The sequence below is a fragment of the Anarhichas minor genome, unplaced genomic scaffold (assembly GCF_050575085.1).
Source record: "Anarhichas minor isolate MPS153535 unplaced genomic scaffold, ASM5057508v1 ptg000042l, whole genome shotgun sequence".
Taxonomy (NCBI): Eukaryota; Metazoa; Chordata; class Actinopteri; order Perciformes; family Anarhichadidae; genus Anarhichas; species Anarhichas minor.
This window is the reverse complement of record NW_027466488.1, coordinates 10,326,144-10,346,941: the sequence shown is the minus strand read 5'-3', so window position 1 is coordinate 10,346,941 and position 20,798 is coordinate 10,326,144. Positions and strand designations below refer to the sequence as shown.

At 43.0% G+C, this 20,798-nt stretch overlaps 1 protein-coding gene across 1 annotated transcript in view; it reads left to right on the top strand.

Annotated features, from left to right (window-relative positions):
• Positions 1-20,445, top strand: part of mtss1lb (MTSS I-BAR domain containing 2b) — a 77,809-nt gene extending 57,364 nt beyond the window's left edge. Inside the window, exons 9-15 of the mRNA XM_076110100.1 lie at positions 495-602; positions 773-870; positions 2,002-2,281; positions 2,411-2,485; positions 7,545-7,727; positions 8,880-9,045; positions 10,866-20,445. Of these exons, the coding sequence (XP_075966215.1) occupies positions 495-602; positions 773-870; positions 2,002-2,281; positions 2,411-2,485; positions 7,545-7,727; positions 8,880-9,045; positions 10,866-11,752 (1,797 nt within the window). The 3' untranslated portion in view covers positions 11,753-20,445. The remainder of the gene's footprint in view (positions 1-494; positions 603-772; positions 871-2,001; positions 2,282-2,410; positions 2,486-7,544; positions 7,728-8,879; positions 9,046-10,865) is intronic.
• Positions 20,446-20,798: the final 353 nt, after the last annotated feature.

The window sequence follows — 20,798 nt, the reverse complement described above, 5'->3', positions numbered from 1 at the left end:
TCATATCATATCATATATTGTGATATGGCAAACTTAGGGAAAATCATAACGAAAATGTGCAATGAACATAAACGATGAGCCATTAAAAACTCTAACATGTGCAAAACAAAAATGAACTGAAGCGCTATCGTTTTCGACACAAGTCTACACGACAGCACGACTGTCAATTTGAATTTAATCGTGGGATTTTAAGATTTGCTCTCTTGATTGACACATCGTAGCTTGTTTTGTGATGGCGTGTGCTCACTGTTATAGCTGTCACAGTAAGCCAGGAGAACCTGTAAGAATATCTAGCGCTCTACAAGTGACCGTCCAAGTGTTATTAAAAAGGACATTTAGTAAAAAGACTAAACAGATTTAGTAATGAATCTGGTCAAACACCACACCTCCAATTATACTACAGCGCTCAATATTGTATGACAAGTGTTTTGGGCTTTGATTGGAGGACAGCGAGGTCAGCGGGAAATAAGAGTCCTTGCTTTGTTTTTTGTTAGAACGGAGAGATCGCCATGCTGGGAGAGATCACCCACCTGCAGGCCATCATTGATGACCTCACTGTGCTGACGACCGATCCTCACAAACTGCCCCCAGCTAGTGAACAGGTAAAACACACACACACACACACACGCACACACACAACATCAAAGAACACAGAGAAGAAAGATGAGCGTAAAAAAAGAAACTAATGCGGATCAATCAATATATCTCTCTCTCTCTCTCTCTCTCTCTTTCTCTCTCTCTCTCTCTCTCTCTCCCTCCCTCCCCCCCTCAGGTGATTAAGGATCTGAAGGGGTCCGATTACAGCTGGTCCTATCAGACCCCTCCTTCGTCCCCGAGCAGCTCCTGCTCCCGCAAGAGCAGCATGTGCAGGTACTCGCACACAAACACACACACGCACACCTTACGCCCGCTGTTGCAGGGTGCTTTTCGTTGATTTAAGAAAGAGGAGCCTTCACCGATTTTGTCTGTTTCACCTTGACTGTTCAGTCCATCCGTCCGTCTATCTGTCTGCGTGTCAGTCCATCATTACTGCGTCGCTCAAGTCACCTTCTGAAACATTCTGTAGAACTACGTAGATTTTCCACATGACGAAAGATATCGAATTTTTTGCATAAACGAGTGTCAGCGTTCTTTAGGCGCAGATGCGTCCAATACTCCCATTCAGAATCTATGAATAAGAAAATGAATACTACAAGAGTAAGAGCGTAAACTAGACGTGTATTTCTGTAGTTCTTTGTCTGAGAAGCGTCACTCCCCGTCAGTGTTTGCATGTAGTAGCAGTCGCCCTCAAGGCGACGCTCTAAAGCATGCAAGATCACAGCCTTTTGCCTGCAGTGTTTTGTGTGTGTGTGTGTGTGTGTGTGCGTGTGTGCCCCGGATCCACATAAGCTTACACACTCTCTGTCTCCCCCCTCCTCCCTCTCCTGCCCTTTCCTCTCCCCCCCTTTTCCCTCACCATAACCGTCATTCTCTGTACTTGTTTCTTTCTCCACTTGTCTATCTTTTATTTATTTATTTTTTTGCTTCTTGTTTGCGTGCAATCCTGTGATTGGTTGATTTGCCCTCTTTCTCTCGGTTATGTGATTTACCCTCTCTCTCTCTCTCTCGGTTTCTTTGCTTACTTGGTTTCCTTTTCTCTTTCCCGGGGGTCTCCGCTTTTTTAACTGTGACTCGTGTGTGACTTTGATGCGTCTGCTGAACCAACAACTTGCTATGAACTACTCCTGAACCTCACCTCATCACGCACACTAATCACAAAACCCCTCCATCACAACCCTCCAATCATCAATTTCATCATCTTTGCCAAAAACCAACCCCTCATATCTTACAAATTTTCTGTCAACTTCCTCCCCTTGAATGGACTCAACACGTCCCGGTCATCGTGCTCCATCCCCCTAAATACTGATGGCAATCGTCACCTTCATCCTCCCATCACACTCCTCACCCTTCCATCATTCCTACACCCCCTCCCTGCTCTTCTGCACCTTCCTCCTCCTGCAGCAGTGTCAACAGCGCCCACAGTAGCGCCTCCCGTTCATCGGGGGGAGGCGGCGGGGTTGGTGGAGGTGGTGGAGGCTCGCTGCCCCACTCACCCACCTCATCCTCCTCCTCCTCCTCCTATCGCTACCGCAGCAGCCTGCCGCATCAGCCTCTGCCACCGGGGGGCATCGCCGCCCACCGCCTCAGCAGCGTCTCCTCCCACGATTCGGGCTTTGTGTCCCAGGATGCGAACATCTACTCCAAGCCCCCCTCGCCCATGCCCTCGGACATCACTAGCCAGGTAAATCACTGTTTTTTGTGCATGTTGAAAAAAAAAAAAAAAAAAAAGTATATTTAAGCTTTTCACACTTGATGCTCGCTTACACAAACGTTTTTTTTAATGTGTGTTTTTTCTGTTTTCCCGCTGTAGAAGTCATCCAGCTCCGCATCGTCAGAGGCCTCAGAAACATGCCAGTCAGTCAGTGAATGCAGCTCCCCCACCACCGTAAGTACTCTTATTCATACTGTACAATAAGCAGTCCCACGCAGCATAGCACTCAAACCAAATGAAGAAGTTAAAAGCAATGAAAGTGTGGCACAAATGGAAGAAGTACAGGTACAGTTTGGGATCAGTTCAACTAGTCGGAGCTTTAAATATGTTTATTTCACAACAGAGGCCAATAAATGAACAAAATTCTTAAAATGATAGTATTTCTTTATAAATATTTTTTTTATTTCCAAATACATAAGGAATTGAACACCATTAGCAGCAGAAGGAGATAACTGTGAGGATTTCATTACCCAGAAATCCTCAAAAAGTAACATCAGTAAACTGCACATAATAACAAAGATGAGTCCAGCTGTCTCTGAAGGGAGTGTCTCCTAAACCCCTTAATGCTTCAGTCATGTTGGCTGTGTTAATGCATACAGTGGCAACAGTGGCATTTTTTTATTTTTTAAATTGGAGTTTTGGAAGTTCAACCTCAGCTCCTGCAATAAGACCTGTAAGGACAAAAATATCCCCATTAAAACCACAATGTTTGCTCCAACGGACATTACAGCATGAAATCATGCATTCTATTATGTCAGGCTTTCAAAATTGTAGTTTTTACTATTTTCCAGCACATTGAGTCATTTTCTCTCATGTTTGCCATATGGGGCTAATACATGATATTCTCCTGATTTCCTCTAGGGGCGCTGCTGCTGTATTATGGAGCACTGCATTGTTTAATGCAACGTATCAAAATCAGTGTTGCTGTGAATCATTGACAGATTCCAGACTGCAAAAAAAACCTCTCTTGCCTTTAGTATACAGAAAATATTTCATTTTTAGTTTTTTTTATATTTATAAAAACAGTGGCATTATGTAAACACACTGGCATTTAAAGGATTCAAATTATGAAAATGATTGAATATTTGGTGCTGGTGATAGAGACTGAAGTTGGTTAAAAGATTTGAGTGAAAGTGGAAAATAATGTAAATACATAATTTGATGACATTTTTGGACATCACAGCACCTTTTTGTTCAGTGAGGCACAAGGTTAAGTTTAGAATTTTGAATTGTGTCCAGAAATTTCATTTGGGCATCAAACAGATGAGACAATCGACTCTGTTGCAGCCCCACAATGTGACCTAAAGGGTCTTTATCCCTCCATCCATCAGTGCCCATTAAAAGTCCAAAGCCTCTGATGTCTTTGCCACGGTCAGAGGATACTGCCATCTGTTCGGCAGCAAGTTTGCTCATCAACCCAAATTGGTCTCTTAGTGATTTCAGGGAATCCATTAAAACAGCTTGCAGATACAACTTTACTTTACTTCACACATTTCCATTTACTTTTTTTTTTCTGGTGGAAGAACCTTCATTTCTGGTAAAAAAGAGGGACTATTGTTCAAACAACTGTGCTGATTGTGGTAGTATAAAAAGCATTACAGGACAGAACTACAGCACGCATGCTGTTTAAAATGATAAGGTACGTGGACCAAAGGTAGCAGGAGTTTTGTGTTAAAAGTTTAATGGATTTTTGAAACCAGTGGGAGACATCTGGATAGTCAGGCAAACCTGCAGCCGAACAGACAGCAGCAGCTCTCTGTGGGCTGAATGGGCTCTCCAGCAGAGAATGCTTTTTGGTGGTACATCAAGCACCGTCAAATCTACCGCCATCGACCTGCGAGAGAACAATGACTGAAAAGCGCACCTCAGACATGAGGTTTTTGTTGAATAAATGTATTTTCATGCTTTCTCGATAAACAATATTTTATTGCATGAATTAGACTCAAAGGATGATGATTTTGTTTTGCAGACACACGGTGCAAAGTGGAGTCCTCCTGAGCACAAAGAGAATATTTTCTTTCCCTACTTATGTTCCGTATATTGCTGTATGTATATTGGTGGCTCGCCCCAGCGGAGTGTCACTGGCAATTCAGCGACACTTACAATGCCTTGTGCATCCCGCCCCCCCGCTCACCAACTCAGATCAGGTCAACAGAAAACGCATTGCACTGAACGCTTGTATTCTGTGCTGTTTTCAACACTTCAGCTGCTGCAGGCGCACTCACATAAAACCTCTCCAAAAATCACAGATTCTTTTTTATTTATGCTTGAGAGCTTGTCTCTTTCCTTCTTTATTATGCATCCTTTGACCAGTACGCACATCTGTCTGCAACACGAATACAATTCAAATGATGCTCGCGAGGCAAAGTAAATATTCATGTCGGATTTTTTTTAGGCAGCACCTGTCATCCGCAACAGCTTGCGCGAATGACTGCCTTCCCTTTCGGTTGATTAACGCCCTTTACAACCATCTGATTGTGTGTGTGTGATACGTCTCCAGTTCAAGTGGTGCGCTTCGTTGAGATGGATCGCGTGCACCACAGCCACTGGTTAGCTTGATTAAATCTCACAGCACCATGAGGACAACACAATAACACAAACTTCTGTTCTCCTCTGCACATGCAACTTGTTGGTTGTATCCGGGTATTATAAGTTCTCTACTCCTAACATAATTGAAACAGCTCATATCAGTTTCAACAGCTGCCATCTCTCTGTGTCCGTATCAAACAGCATCTGCCTGTGACAAAAGCAGAGCTAGCAGTAATTATAACAACATGGTGTGATGGCTGTGCTCTGTGTTGGTTTAAGTTTCATCTCTATAACCGTGTAAAGACTTAAACAGGCTTGGTAGTTTTGGAGTTCAGATAAAATAAGATAATCCTTTATTAGTTCCACAGCGGGGACATTTGCAGGATTACAGCAGCGGAGTGGATAGTGCAAACGAACAAACAAGAGACATAAGTCGAAAAACAAGATCAAAACAAGTATAATAAATAATGAATCACATTAAAGGAATAATAAATAAGTAAAGACAACAAAAAATAAAATATGATATTCGGACTGAATGGTTGTTTATATTGCACATGTTGAATTGTCAGTTTTTGGTATGTTACTTTTGTTACTTTTGGTCACTTTTTCATTTAGACAATACCAAGTATAACTGAGTACCAACATTTAAAGCTAGGTTTGGTAATGTAGGAGAAACTAGCAAGAGTGCAATAGATACAAAAATAAAAAAACCTAAAACCAGCCCAGTGTTGCCAAGTCTTTCCTAATTAAAATCTTTCCCAATTAAAGCAGCTGGCACTAGCTCTAAAAAAAAATCGCTAAATCTAGCGAGAGAGTCACCAAGTCGGCAACAGTAATCCCTCAAAGCTTCTTCTGCAAAACTATCACTATGAATGTAAACTAAGAACACAGCTTTTATTAATACTCACATCTGTGTTGGCATCTTGTGGATCACTCTGGTGACGTGAAACGAGGTCTCGAGCAGAGGGCGATCAGGTAGCCCGTTCAATCATCATATTCGGCTTAAATGTATTAAACGGTTAAATGATTGCCGTCAGAATGTAAAGGGAATTTCAGAGAAAACAGACAAAAAAACTGTTTTCTGATGAAGATTACCAACCATCGGTTTAAGTGAAAGGAAAACAATTCTATACTGAGCAGCACTTTGACTCGAAGGGCTGTCGGCCCCATTCCCAGCACCACTACTACCACTAGCCTGTTTGTGATTGTCCAATCTACAGTGTGGGGGGACAGTCCCCAAGTGATTCTCATTGATAGCCAAAATACTCAGATGATAAAGCATCAATTTCACCTTCTTGTGGCTCGCCTGTTTCTTTTTGAAAGTGGAATTGGCTCATCGCTGCCCCTTGTGGCTGAGAAAAAACACATTATATGAATGCAGCTGTTGCTGCAGAAGGTCCATACTCAGACCTCAGTGGGGCAGCAATGAGGCGAAGAAGACGCAGCACTCAAACATGTACTTAGATCAGTTTTACAGGAGAAAACACTGAAAGGATGAAGGTCAACTTCCCCACCTCTGATAAAGAGCAGTGCACAGACGCTGCTCTAAGCTTTTCTTTATAGCGACAATCCAAGACTGTCTTTTACATTTTGGATCCGAAACACGGCTCCACCAGTAATAAAATGAGCACATTAGAAAAAAAGGTTTTTCATCTAGTTACCATCGTCTAATTCTGTGCTACTGCACTGAAGTTGTAACTGTCAAAAACCAAATATGTCTGGTTTTTGAATGCCTGTGCTTTAACACACATTACATCGCCTTTCTAACAGATGTATAAAGTAGCTGTGAGCTGTAGGCTTTCTAGAAATCACTGACCTAGTTCTTCTAGTCATCTTTGATGCATGGACAGCAGCCACTCGAGGCCTCTTCTATTCTAAACCTGCTGCTTATCTCTTCCCGCTCATCAGTTTCACACTGAGGACTTGGTGTGTGAGTGTGTATGGTGCAGTAGGTGTGTGTGCATACTTGTGTTGCTTTTATTCTCCTGAGTTGGGCCGAGGGATCCTCCACCTCACCACGGTCTCCGTGTGTCTCTCTCGGTCGCTGTCTTTGTCTTCCTCTGATGACGTGACTGTGTCTCTCATCCCGCAGTTTGGCTCGTCCTTCGCTACCTTCCGCCCCACTCTCTCTCACTCTGGCTCCACCAGGCCTCTCTCTGTCATTCTTCCTGTTCCTGAGTCCCCTCCCTATAACTGCCCCCCCGGATCCAGCTCCTCCTCTCCCACATCAAAGGTTCCTATCTGGAAGGTTTGTTTCTCCATTAGCTTCCATTTCTTCAGTTGTACCATTTTCCTTCTGTTTCTGTTTAATACGTTTCAGTTATTGCATTTTTTTTTTTTTTCATTTTCAACACCTGATTAATTAATTCATAACCACATTGCTTCACTTCCTTAAAGTGTTCATCCCCACCTGCTGTTCGTGCATGCATTCTTTTCTTTCTTTTTTTTCGGCCCCCCCTGGCTCACTCAGCAGGGTTTGGGGAGCTGACCAATCGAACTCATCAACATAAACACATTCAAACGCTCCAAAAAACCCCTGGCCACACACACACTCTTCAAAGCAACCCACGCACAATCCCACCCCGTAAAGGCCCCCTCTCTCTGCACTCAGATGAAGGGCTTCAAACTGCTGGATAGTGGACAAGTCTCTCCTGCTAATCCCACCTAGCTACTTCCTGTGTATTAATTTGACTCGCCCCTTCAGGATTGGTCCAAAGCAGGTCAGTACGAGCAGCCGGTGGCCGCGGCGGCGGTTCAGAGGAGGAAGGAACCCCTCGATCGACTGAGGGAGAACGAGATGTCGCCGAGCTCCCAGGGATATGCCGGGCCGTCGCACCCCGATGACGCGCAGAGACACAGGATGAACCCGGCTACCATCGCTGCCAAGGTAACGGCGACAAGCAGGCCGGAGATAAAGGAGGACGACAGTAGAACAACTCTAGGAAATAGATTAGGACAGGCGTGGGGAAGGATATTGGAACATTTGTAAAGTTTGGCCTATAATTATACATGCCAGTCATTGTGGGTCAATCGGCTGCAAGAGCAGAGCATCTTCCAATTACTGTACGGTGAGTTTGATAAGCTGCCCAGTCAGATCTGCCAAATACAGCAAAGTTCATACAGAGAATACTAAAGTGTGCCTAAGGTGCCCCATGAGTTAATAAAATAAGTTTAAAAAAATACACCAACAGGTATCAGTACACTCGTCTTCCTCAGGGTGTGACCCACAATGAACCCAAACCAATTAGTAGTGGTTATTCTACATGCCTTTGTAAAGATGAACTCATGCATAAATGCAAGCTCATATTAGCCCACTCAGGGTAGGTTTAATGAAGGTAATATTAAATACTAATTAACCGTGCTTTGCCACAAGAGACAACATGGAGACGCACAGTAATGTGTCTCAACATTGAAGTACTCGTAAGCGGACAAAGGTTAGTTGAAAACATTATATCCAGTTGATTAACAACGTAAATAACAGAACTGATGAACTAAAGAGCAGCTCTGTGGTGGCCTAACATGTGCTAGGGCTTGTATAGTTATGTGTTTACCTGAAGCTTAATCCTGCCAGACGTTGGTGCATTTTATGCCTGAGAAGCTTTTCCACTTTGATCTCATTTGAGAATGAGACAATAAGCAATAGCAGCATGTGAACTAACCTATATATATGCATACATATATATACATATATATACATACATATATATACATATATATATATACATACATATATATACATATATACATACATATATATACATATATATATACATATATATACATATATATATACATATATATACATATACATATATATATATACATATATATATACATATATATATACATATATATATACATATATATATACATATACATATATATATACATATATATATATACATATATATATATATATATATATACATATATATATATATATATATATACATATATATATACATATATATATATATATATATATATATATATATACATACATATATATATATACATATCTCTGTCTGTCTGTCCTCAGCATGGAGAGGAGGTGTCTCCAGCAGCCAGTGACCTGGCCATGGTGCTGACCAGAGGACTGAGTATGGAGCAGCAGAAAAGCAACAGAGACTCCCTGCATTACTCCAGTGGCTACAGCACAGAGACCACAACCCCATCCTGCTCTGAGGACACCATTCCTTCGCAAGGTGAAACTCTAATCCGCTATCCACCTTTTTTCCTCACACTCGAGTGTTTACCCATGATTAGTTGTAGAAGCCGGTATTCCTCCTCTGGTGGTTTAATTGTGTCGTGTCATGAGTTGCATGCAAGTCAAGCAAATTCTAAAGGAACTTTGGAAATGTCCCCAATGTTCCATCAACTGTTTTTGAGCAAATGAACTAGGCTACAGCGTAGTTTGGACACAAGTTACAGGCTACGCATGGCTGTAATCAGCCAGTAAACAGTAGAAGAAGTAGAAACAAGCAAGTCACCGTGGCCATCTAACACATCTAAGATGGAAAAAGTAAGAGAGGTATTGAGGAATTTGTTTCAAAGTTTTAATAATCGTGTCATTGTATTGGTCTTATTGTATCATGTCAGCTAATACTGGCCATGTGTCATGCTGTCCGGAGACGAAGACAAGCATTTACATTTGAATGTTTAACTTGCTTTGTCAGAATTTATTCTGCAGACATGTTTCCATATCCCATTTTGCTCATCAACTGTTTTACAACAAGGGCAAAATCCACATTGAGTGAGAGTAATTTATTTTTTTAAGTTTTATCGAACTTCCAATTTGAACCTTTTCTAATGCAACGCTCCAAAATGTGCATACATACCCGTCAATGGAAAATAGACCACATTACCAAGAATCTGAAGTGGATACACAGAACAGATGAGATCAGATCTTGAACGGTGCCTCAGCAGTCACTTCTTACAGAGTGGGAATACATGACGTGAAGCAATGGCCTAATGTTAGCGACGTCAACATCGTTGTTAACTGTCTTGTGTCTCTGAAGGTGTCGAGGGCAAAGAATTACAGAATTACAAAAGCACAGAAGCAAATACTTAGGTAGAAAATAGTTAAAGTACGGTTCAGGAAACACTTTATACTTCTGAAGGCAGCAGTAGAGCCAGAATATCAATCAAGCTTAACGTACACCGTGTGTGATGCTGTGGGAGAGTCAAGGAGGCAGTGGTCTGCTCGTGAGTTCGTTAGGAGAGTCATGTAGTCATGTTTCAGCTTGGTCAGTGCCCCTCATAGCGACGCCATCCCCGTCATTATTAGAACGACTGATGTAGTTTAGATAGGATGGACTTGTGCAACAAACCTTTTTTTTTTTTTTTACCCAAACCACAACAGGTTTTGTTGCCTAAACGTAACCATATTGTTTCGTTGCGCAAGTAAAGCTAAAAAATCAAGTAAAGCTACGATGAAAGTTAATTTGGCATGCATGTAGACAGTGGAGGCTTGACAAGCTGTCCCTAAGTTATCATTTGTCATGGCAGCACCCATTGGCTTCTGAGGAAACATGGGAATACTCTACTGCTCTAACTACCGTTACAGTTACTCTTGTTCTTTCTAAGGAGCCCACATTTATCACTTATCTCCTGGCCGCATTCATCATCTTATATTTTGTCAAATCTCAGGAAAGCCAACCTGAAGAGAAATATCAATATTTACAAGCTCTGCCAAATTTTGACTTCATCATTTTCACCAGAAGTGTCCAAAATCAAACAAAGTGAATCATCCCTAATCATCCATGCAGCTTGCACAGTATATGAGGGTTCTGACAGTTTCCTTGACAACAGCTGGAAGATGACAATAACAAGATGTAATTGAATAATATTTGATGTGTTTGTGCCACACAATGCTTGCTGTCAGTTTTTGGCTTCCTTCATCCAAATGATGTTTTTATCCCCGTGTTGATCTAATAACGTGTCCACAGCACATTGTCTTTACTCTTTCCTTTGATGGCGATTCTCTCCTCAATCACTTGTCTTTTTTCTCCCTTCCCCACATTAGGTTCAGATTATGACTGCTACTCAGTGAACGGTGATGCTGAAGGACCAGATGGACAGACAGAGTTTGACAAGTCCTCCACCATTCCTCGACACTCTAACATCGCCCAGAACTACCGGCGCATGATCCAGACCAAGAGGCCGGCTAGTACAGCCGGCCTACCCAGTGGGGTTCTTGGTCCTGGGGGTCATGGGATACCAGGACAACCCGGTGGAGCTGGTGGAGGTGGAGCAGGTACTCCAGGCACCGCCACCATCCGCCGAACCCCGTCTACCAAACCGGGCGTGAGGCGCACGCTGTCCAGTGCGGGGCCTATACCCATCCGACCACCCATCGTGCCCGTCAAGACACCCACAGTCCCCGGAGACTCGCATTCACTCGGCGCAGCTGGTGGTGGGTACGCAGGTGGAGGGCACTCAGGTGGCGTGCCTGTGCGTGTAGGCAGTGAGGAGTGTGTGTTCTTCACCGGAGTCGAGGATGGGCAGGGAGCGCTCGATTATGTGAAGGCGTCACCGAAGCGCCTCAGCCTGCCTAACACCGCCTGGGGATCGGGGGCGGCGCTGGAGGTCTACGCCCAGCAGCACGGAGGCCTTCCAATGGGAACGGGCTCCGGGGCCGGATCAGAGGAGGATCAGATGATCGCAGCCAATCGGCACAGCCTCGTGGAGCAGATCGGTGAGTTGGTAGCCAGCGCACACGCTCTCGGAGAGGGGCAGTTTCCTTACCCCGCCCTCCCCGATGACCCGGCCCTGCCGCCAACCGGCCCCACCGATGCTCCGTCAGGGTCGGAGGGGGCAGAAGGGTCCGGTGACATGTTGACCACCATCAGGAGAGGAGTCCGCCTCCGCAAGACTGTCTCCAATGACCGCTCGGCGCCACGCATTTTGTGATTGGAGGAGAAGCAACGAGAGGATGATACTTGTCAGCCAATAGGGAGTCAGGTGTTGGTGTGGTGCAACCCAACCGCCTAGTACATACACAGACACTTAACTACGTAGGGAAAGATATACTATAACAGAAGATGAATTAAAACAAACACAAAAAATGAGTTTAAAGACACCATTAGAGTAAATGATATATAATATAATGATAATAACATTAATAATGTTAACTCATGCTGACAATTACAAGTGAAATACTGAATATTGACAGGCTCCTAGAGGCCACTATAACTAGTGTGTGTTGGACGCATGTTTGTCTTCTCTACACCTTCACCCAGGGACGAAAAGACTCGCAGGAAAGACAGATACGATTAAAAGAAGAAAAAGCAAGAGAAAGAGGGAAAGACTGGGTTCCGTTTGTCGACGTACACCCTTCCCCATCCTCTTCTCCAAATAACCCGGCTGTCTAATCCCAGATGAAAGACTGAGGACTGAAGGAGGGCCCTGTGGGGGCGAGAGAGAGAGAGGGGGGGTTCAGAGTGCCATGTGACCAGCTGGATTAGAACCCTGGCTGTCTCAGCAGCAACATACGTTAATGTACTTATTAGTCCACTGAGCTGAAGCTTTGGTATTAGCACGGGGAGCTAACAAGCCAGAGGGCTCCTCTGGTTCATCCTAATGTTAAAAAGAAAAAAAAATACTGTTGGCATTGAACCGTGCTAGTGCCCCCTTCCCCCCCTCTCTCTCTCTCTCTCGCTCTCTCTCTGTGTGTGGTGTGTGCGTGGATTCATGTGTAGGCATGTGAAAATGAAAGCGTGTGTGTGTTTGCACACGTGATTGATTGTGTGTGTGCGAGGTGTGTGGGGGGGTGCGGGTAGAGCTCTGCTGCAGGACAGCTGGTTACCCAACGAGGGCAGGGCTTCTTTTCTCGTGTGTGTCGTACGTGTGTTTTCTTGTTCCTATCGTGACGTCATTTACCTTGTTACAAGCGTACGAGAAGCTACGAGAAGTAAAGTAGATATATTCATATATATTTTCTAGAACCAGAGAGAAAATGTTAAATCAGAAATGGAGCAATAAATGTGTTTTATTTTCTTGTTTCCGAGAGGAGAATCGATGGGGGACCGCAAGGTTCTTCTTTGTCACATTCAGGCAATCATCAGGAATGCTAAATTACACATCGACTGTGAATTCATGCCTCGCCGTTATTTTGGCGTGTGTCTCTCTCCCTGTCCCTGTCTCTTTGTGGTGGAGGAAATAGATTACAAAAATGCTGAAAGAAATAACTGTAAAGCACTTTGATAGGTAATACAGCATGTACACAAGCCAATGGGTGTCGCGGTAGTCAAACTGAATCATAGGAAGCGTGAAAATGAGAGAGACGGTTGCCAATAAGTGGGAAGTAAATGATTGAATTCGTAGAGGAAGCATAAGACGGGGAGGGGAAAAGAGGAAGTGATGAAGACTGGTGGAATCGGAGTGATTGGTCAAATGAGAGAAGGGAAAATAAAGTAGAGCAAAAATATTTATCTAACAATGGATTGAGCGTCTGGACTCTTAAGGATTCTACAAGCTGTGCATTGAGAATGCAAGGAAGCTCGTCATCATGTGGTTGCACTTGTATCTGAACACATAATGCAAAAAGAATACACTGTACAGAAAGGTCAGACTGCTTTTAGATATATGCTTTAAACGGTTGGTTGACCCATGTGACAAACAAACGTATTTTCTCGGTAGCCATGCAAATAGTTTTGGGTTTTATGTGTCTCTCCATTGTGTTGGGGTGGATGCAGAAACCTGGACAGATAAAACTAAAACTGTCAACACGCATAGAAAATATGTGTCTTTGTAATTTGGGTTCAACAAGACTTAAGCATTCATCGACAATGGACTTGAAAATATTTGCAGGGAGTAGATTATGTTTGTTGGAAATGCATAATTATATTGTGCCGTTTTCAACAGGCTGTGGGACTGCCAATGTCCACCTTCATGTCCATGTGCAAATACACATCGGCACGCCAGCTCTTCTGCAGATACAGTCTCACCTATAAATATTGTATATTTTTGCATTATGGGAAAGTTAAACCTTGAACATAGCTGAATTGTGTCCCAGATTGGCTCCAGTTAAAACCTTCGTTCCTAACTACAGTCATTTTCCTTTAAAAGGACACCATGGAGAAACCTAGTACAAAGGATTATAGTGGCAATAGTGTTACCATAAGAGGCAAAAAAAAAAAAAAAAGCAGATAGAGAACACGTACAGTTGGTTGCTCAGTGTTGGGCAGTAGCTATCTGCTAGCTAGCAATGAGTAGCTTTGTCTGTTCCCAGGCCCGTCAGTTGGGAATAGGACTTCTCTAAAGTAATGTAAACAGCTACTATTGCTGTTGAGTAACTGATTACATTTTTCAAGTAAGTTGCCCAACACTGGCTACTAATGAGCGGTGTCCCTTGAAACGTAAAAAAAAAATGGATCCAGTCACTGAAAGTAAACGTATTCCTAGTAATCAGGTTCTTTGTGTGGACAGTACTGTACCCCAGTACGGTTCAGCTCAGCTCAGTGCAAAATAAACCCTGTTCAGCTCAGGACACAGCTGTATGAAAGGATTGTTTACGGACACTCAGATGTGAGAAACGGTAAAAGGCCGGTCCATGCCGCTCGCCGGTGACAAAGAAGCAGGAGGGTTTGAGTTAGACTGTTGAAGCTGACAGAGAGAGGGAGATGTGTGTGTGTGTGTGTGTGTGTGTGTGTGTGTGTGTGTGTGTGTGTGTGTGTGTGTGTGTGTGTGTGTGTGTGTGGGGTGAGCGTTTCACTGCCTGTTCATACAATATGTACTGTATGTGCTGTACTTGTAAATGGGAATCAGGCGCACAGATTTAAAAGGTTTGTTAGAAAATATTACATGGAATATTCAGTTCCAGTATTTCTGTTTTTTTTTTCATTCTGCAATATTCTTTGAATATTTAGTCTTGCTATTAATTCATGTAAAAAAATAAATACAATTAGAACAAACCTAAGTTGTGTAAGATATGGATAGGCTGTGTGGGGGAGAGAGTGAGTGTGTCCTTGTTTGGCTGGTGAACTCTTCATCAATATGTCTGTACGCTCTTAGCAGTGACCTGAACATAGCTGCTCATCAGCGCACTTACAGGCCCCGTTTCTGTTGACTTATTCCTGAGCTCTGGCTGTTTGTTAAGAACATTATGATGATATTTAATTTAAAGAGAAAGAGAGGAGAATGTTTGTTTTTTTAAATTGTCACCTTCTGCCAGCACACGTTTCTTCTTTGTTGAACTTTAAAACGGTGCTTTGGCAGGCGGAGACGTTTTCTTTTTGTTCTTCTGTTCTTTTGACGGGGGGGAACTACTGTATGTGTGTTGTCACATGTGGATGCTGTGTATCGTATCAGCTGAATCTGACTGGTTGAAAGGGTGGAAGGGGAGAGCAGCGGGCTTGGGCTCCATAACCCCCCCCCCCCAAAAAAAAATCTGAAGAGTCTGCTGCGTAAGACCGCCCGTCGAGGTCACACTGTACATGAATATACGTACGTATGCTGAATGTACTGCAAGGTGAAAGGGGGGATGTTGAACTGTGCGGGTTTTACGTGGCTGAACCGTTGCGATGTCAGAACTTTGTTCTTGTACAACTGAATGAAGTTTAAAACAGTAGGAAAGCAATACAGCGGCAGTGTGCATGTACGTACATTCACAATGATGCTCCAGTGTGGGCGCGTTAAAGGAAAATACCACTGTTTTGTCCACTTGTGTTCCCCTGGTCTAAAAGCTATTCCACATGGCACGGCTCTGGATGTTAGTCTGAATATGTAATTCCAGTGCTAACTGCCAGTTATCTACAGTAAGTTATTGCTTGAGAAAAGGGTTAATACTGCCACAATAATGGATACCAACTCAGAACAACGACCAATGTATGTGACAAGACGGTCAGGTCACACCACTGGCTGTAGAATGAGTGTGAGACGAGAGTAAGATACAACACTGCTATTTTCCTTTAAAATGCCCAGTTAACAGCACAAAAAAAAAAGTGATCTAACTAAACAATAATGTTTTTTTTTTTTTTAAACATGCTGAATTACTGTGTACTGAACTAACTGTCTAAACAAGCTGAAATAACTACTTTCTGCTACAGTTGTGTCAATATGCCCATTTTGACGAGTGTACATGTATTTGGGTAGAAGTATAGGCCTACAGGCCACGTGGGCAAGGCAGGGGCTACATGGACAACAGGACGCTCTGTAGGAACATACAGAGACACATAGCCAGGTTGACATGCGTGCAGGCATGCGTGCGTACACACACACACACACACACGTCATAGGATATACACACAAAATCCTCTTCCTCAACTGAGAAAGCAGCACAGTCCTAACTAACTACTGTACAGCATGTCCAACTAGCACTGTAAAAAGTAACATTTTAACATTCATTTCAGAATTGTATTGAGTTTAAATGGTTGAAAATATCCCATCTGAACCTTCAGTGACATTACTGCATTTTAATTCCTTCTGCCATTAGTGGTCTTGTTGCCTAGCAAAGCTAGCGTCTGAGCTGGGCAACATCTGGATTAGGACAAACTTGGAACATGGTGCAGTTCTTTCATTTTACAGTGATTTATATAAAGTAAGCACACTTGATTCAAAGTTGAAATGATGACACTGTGTCTCCACACATACAGCTAGCCCGACAGATTATAGTGCTGTTGAGTATTATGTATGTACCTTTGACTAATATGAGCTCACACAGACCGTCAAACGCTCACAGAATTGTTTGACATTTTGGGAAATAGCCGCCAGCGAATGGTTAGCTTAGCTCGACATATAAATTGGTACACAGGGAATCAGCTAACTGGCTTTGTCCAAAGTTAAAGTGGCAATACACATGTTTTTTTTTTCCTTTGACTTATTTAAATGTTGATTGCACAATGTAATAGCTATAAAATAATGAAACCATTGGCATTTAGATTGGTTCCCTATAAACCTTGCTTTCACTATGCATTCCTGTCGGCCCTGTGTTACGTCTCCTGGTAAAATTAAAGCTCCATTTTAGGCACAAAGGAAGTGCGTCAACCATTGCGCAGTCAAAACAGGAAGAGGTTAGCGCTTTGGTTTTTTCAGCGGCACCAGCAACAATGGTAGTTGGGAAACTTGCCTATTGCCACATTAAATGATCCATCTCTAAAGATGAAGATAGAGTTGGTATAAACATGTGGTTTTATGGGGGGTGGGGGGGGGGTAATGTGCTGGATTATTTCTCGGCCAGGTCGAGTGACTTCCTGGAGTCTCTGCTGGTTGCCTGGCACCCAGTGATAAAAAGGAAGAGAGAAAACAAATAACGGCGGCTAAAAAGCTAATTCTCCAAAATGTTGAGCTTTTCCTTTACTATTCAATGAGAACTTGGGGAAGTCTGTCGAGATGGTGGAACCACAGTAGGATGGAGACTTAAACACTCAACAGCACCGTTGTCTGAACGCCTGGAGGTGTAGGCCTACAGAATCTGCCAATCAAATAACTTTCACATTTTTGTTTCAACACTCAAGTACATATGTATGGAGACCTTTTTACACCCGTCCCTCTCTCCTTATTCCTCTCAATTATCTTCTCCTTTTCTGACCTCCATCCGCTGGCGCAGAACCCCCAGGGACGCCATTTAGCTGACAAGTTAGAAAACAATGCTTGTCATGACGAGAGTCCCATCGGCTGCACTCGGTCTCTTCGTGCCTCGCAGCCCATCAAAGCTAATGAAAAATAATTCTGATGAAGTCTTCATTCACTCCACAGTTAATATTAGTTCAGCTCTCTCTCTCTCTCTCTCTCTCTCTCTCTCTCTCTCTCTCTGTGTCTCCCCTTCACTCTCTTCCCTCCCCGTGTGTGTCTCTGTATTGAAGGTATGAGTGTGTGCCACGGTTCGGATGTGGGTGTGTGTGTGGTAATGGCTAACGGGTGGTACCATTATAGGTCCGGGGTGTGTTGTTCAAAGAAGGGCTGGAAGCATTAGCTAGGGTAAACTTCTCCCCGCTGCACACTGTAACATGAGCTGGCTTCAAGGCAGCCAGATGGAAGTCTGACGCTCCATCTCAGTGCAAGATTACTTTTTAATTAATTTTGATCAGGCTCTTTGAGACGTCTTTTTTGGCATCATCTCACAGGCAGTTTATATTACTGTGATGGCTTCTTGGTGAGCTTCTGTCAAAGAAACCTAAAGATGCAAATGTGAGCAGTAATTCAACATGCAGTGGGACTATTTTTAACCACATTGCCATCTCAAGAAATCGGCCAGTGTGTAATGCACAGTGGAGGTAAGACCATCAAAACCGACCCTGTCTCCTACAAAATGACGTTTACATGCAACTAAACTGCATTCTCAAAGGCGTTAAAGGAGGAAAATATTTTCTCCCCGAAAACAATTGTGGTTTTAAACAAATTGAAACACAAAAAACGAAAAAAAAAAGATTAGTTAGGTTCAGTAAAATATCGTGGTTTAACTTAAATCAAGTACGTTTGTTGCGTTATTTAACTTACAGAACAAATATAAATCAATGTTGACTTTTGGTTTCCCACGTTACACAATCAGCGGAAAATAATAAGATGCCTTTGAAACATAATTGACCATGCAGTGTTGTTGTAGGGGTACGTACTTTTTAGGAGACCATGACTGTCAACAGACTGCAATAAAGGGTGTTGGTACTTCTGGTAAATTGAGCTTAATAACTGGCTAAAATAAAAATCCACTCAAAGGGAAACTAAGCAAATGTTGTTGCCACAAGTGACAATTAAAGCATAATGCTAAATGCTAAGATGTAATGGAGCATTAGCAGAAGATGGAACAAATTGTAAAGTAAAAAAGAAAAGCCTGAATCGGTAATGTCAGTTAAATAGCAACATCTATTCAAAGCTGCTAACGTTTGCTAACATTAGCAGCCATTCATTATTGGTAAAACAAGACTGCAGAGGCAACAACTGTATTGAACTGAGAAACGGTTCGTTTGATCACCCATGAATTTGACTTTTCATTAGTAAGAGGTCATTTCGTCATACTTTAAGTAGATGTTAAAAAGAAGATGATAATGTCAAAGTCTTGATTTAATACTTTAAATTACCAAATCAGTTTGAGTAATAAAAAAAAAAAAGAGAGATAAACAAAACATGTATCCCATGCTTTTGACTTTCCTCCCCTCTCTCCCGGAGTTTGAATTCCCCCGATATGCAGCCTTTCCTACTACAGGAACTTAAACCATGTAAGATGCGCTGTTGGTACTAAGTTTTGTCACTGCACTGCTAGATCCATATCTCGCAAGCCAGTAAAAACTCACAATAATGCATCAGTAGTCAGCTCTCCTCCAACCCCAGTTTGAGCCTTTACTTCTATAGACTTTTAAAATAATAGAATAGAGACCAAGGAAGGTTTGAGGCGCCGAAGTCAACGTGTCCTTTTGCCGTTGCCAGATGTGACGCGACGGAATTAAAAGTAGTGAACAGCAGACGCTCGGGCTGCCCGTCGAGCGTTGATGAACATTCGGCTGCGGCCAACTTCTCTCAGCCAATAAATGTTGACCGTCCGCACCTCGGCTGAGTTTCCCTGGTTACTCAGATTTGTAGGAAATTGGCAGACTTCCACTGTGGGCACTCGCTCGCAGCACGAACACACCGTCACAAATCTATGAGGAAACGTTGCCTCATTTGTGCAGAATGCTTCTCTTCAAGATTTTAGTTCCCTTCAAATGTGTGCACGCTAGAAATGTAGCTACTGTATACCTTCACTACGATTTAAACATGTCACCTATTTACAATAACCGAGACGAACACGCTGAATATCTTTATCCGACTGATTCAAATAAGGACGACCCCCGTGATGTGCCATTAAAGGACGGATTGTATTGTGAATCTGCATGGATGTACAACCCGCTCCTTTAGCCATCTGCCCAGGTTACATTGAATGTGTATGGCTGCATGGATGTGTGTTACGCATTGGCACTTGGTTAAGACCCCTACTGTTCTTTCCTCCCTCCCACACACAATCTGTCAATCTGTCCTGCTGTCGAATACTGAAGAAACCCACCACACGCACACACACACACACACACACTCATCTGAAAACATGACTAAGGTAGATTCTCCAGAGCTTCATGATGGCCCGCTAAAGTCCTCCGGGGGGGATCATGACGAAACACGTTGCAACTTCCCGTCACACAGCCGTGCAGAGCGGAGCGGAGTGGCCGAAGAGGCCTCCTGGTGCCACCGTAACTGAACTGAATGTCTCGCTGTCAATACTCCAGCTCTCAGTCGTGTCTCTCGCTTGCTCTCCGTCTCTTCTTCTCCCTCTGCGGCCTCCACAATGAAATCTCTCCGCCACTCACCAGTGGGGCGTTGACATCAAGGCCGATTCTGTTCAAGGGATAACATTGTGACAACATCTGCTTTACGTCTGTACAAACCGATATTGCCCCCCACCCCGCTGTGGTCCCGTCTTTCTCTTTTGCTCCTCCTCCTGTCCACTCTTCTGCTCTTCTTTAATTTATTGTGACTTGAGTTCTACGGTTGTTTGGCCTCCGTCGCTGATGATAAGTTTTTCTTTTTTCTGTCTTCCTTTTTGTAAAATTTACCCTTTTTTTGTTAACTTTAGTCACTGCTAATGTAACAAAACGCACTGTGATGATTCCAGTATTAATAAAAGTTGTACTTAAACTGTGCGCTGCCGTGTGAAACGGGTCTTATTAATCAACAGGGAAACGGGGTTACGGTCCTGAGCCGGTTCAGGAGATTCTGTGCGCTGAGAGAAGTGAATGAATATGGGTCAGACTCAGTCAATTGTTCGTATGCCTTCTGAAGGTCACTAGGGGTCAGAGAGGCTAACTGCTGCAATGAACTTAAAAATGAATAACAGCATCATGCTATTTTACAGTGAAAGTTCTGTGTGATGAAATGTGTGTGGAAGAGATTATATATCAGCTGAACGTTCATCAGCAACAATATTAACTTAAATCAGATATCGTGACATTTGTGTACACACTGTTCTTAAATGTTGTAGCAGTAAAGAAAGTGA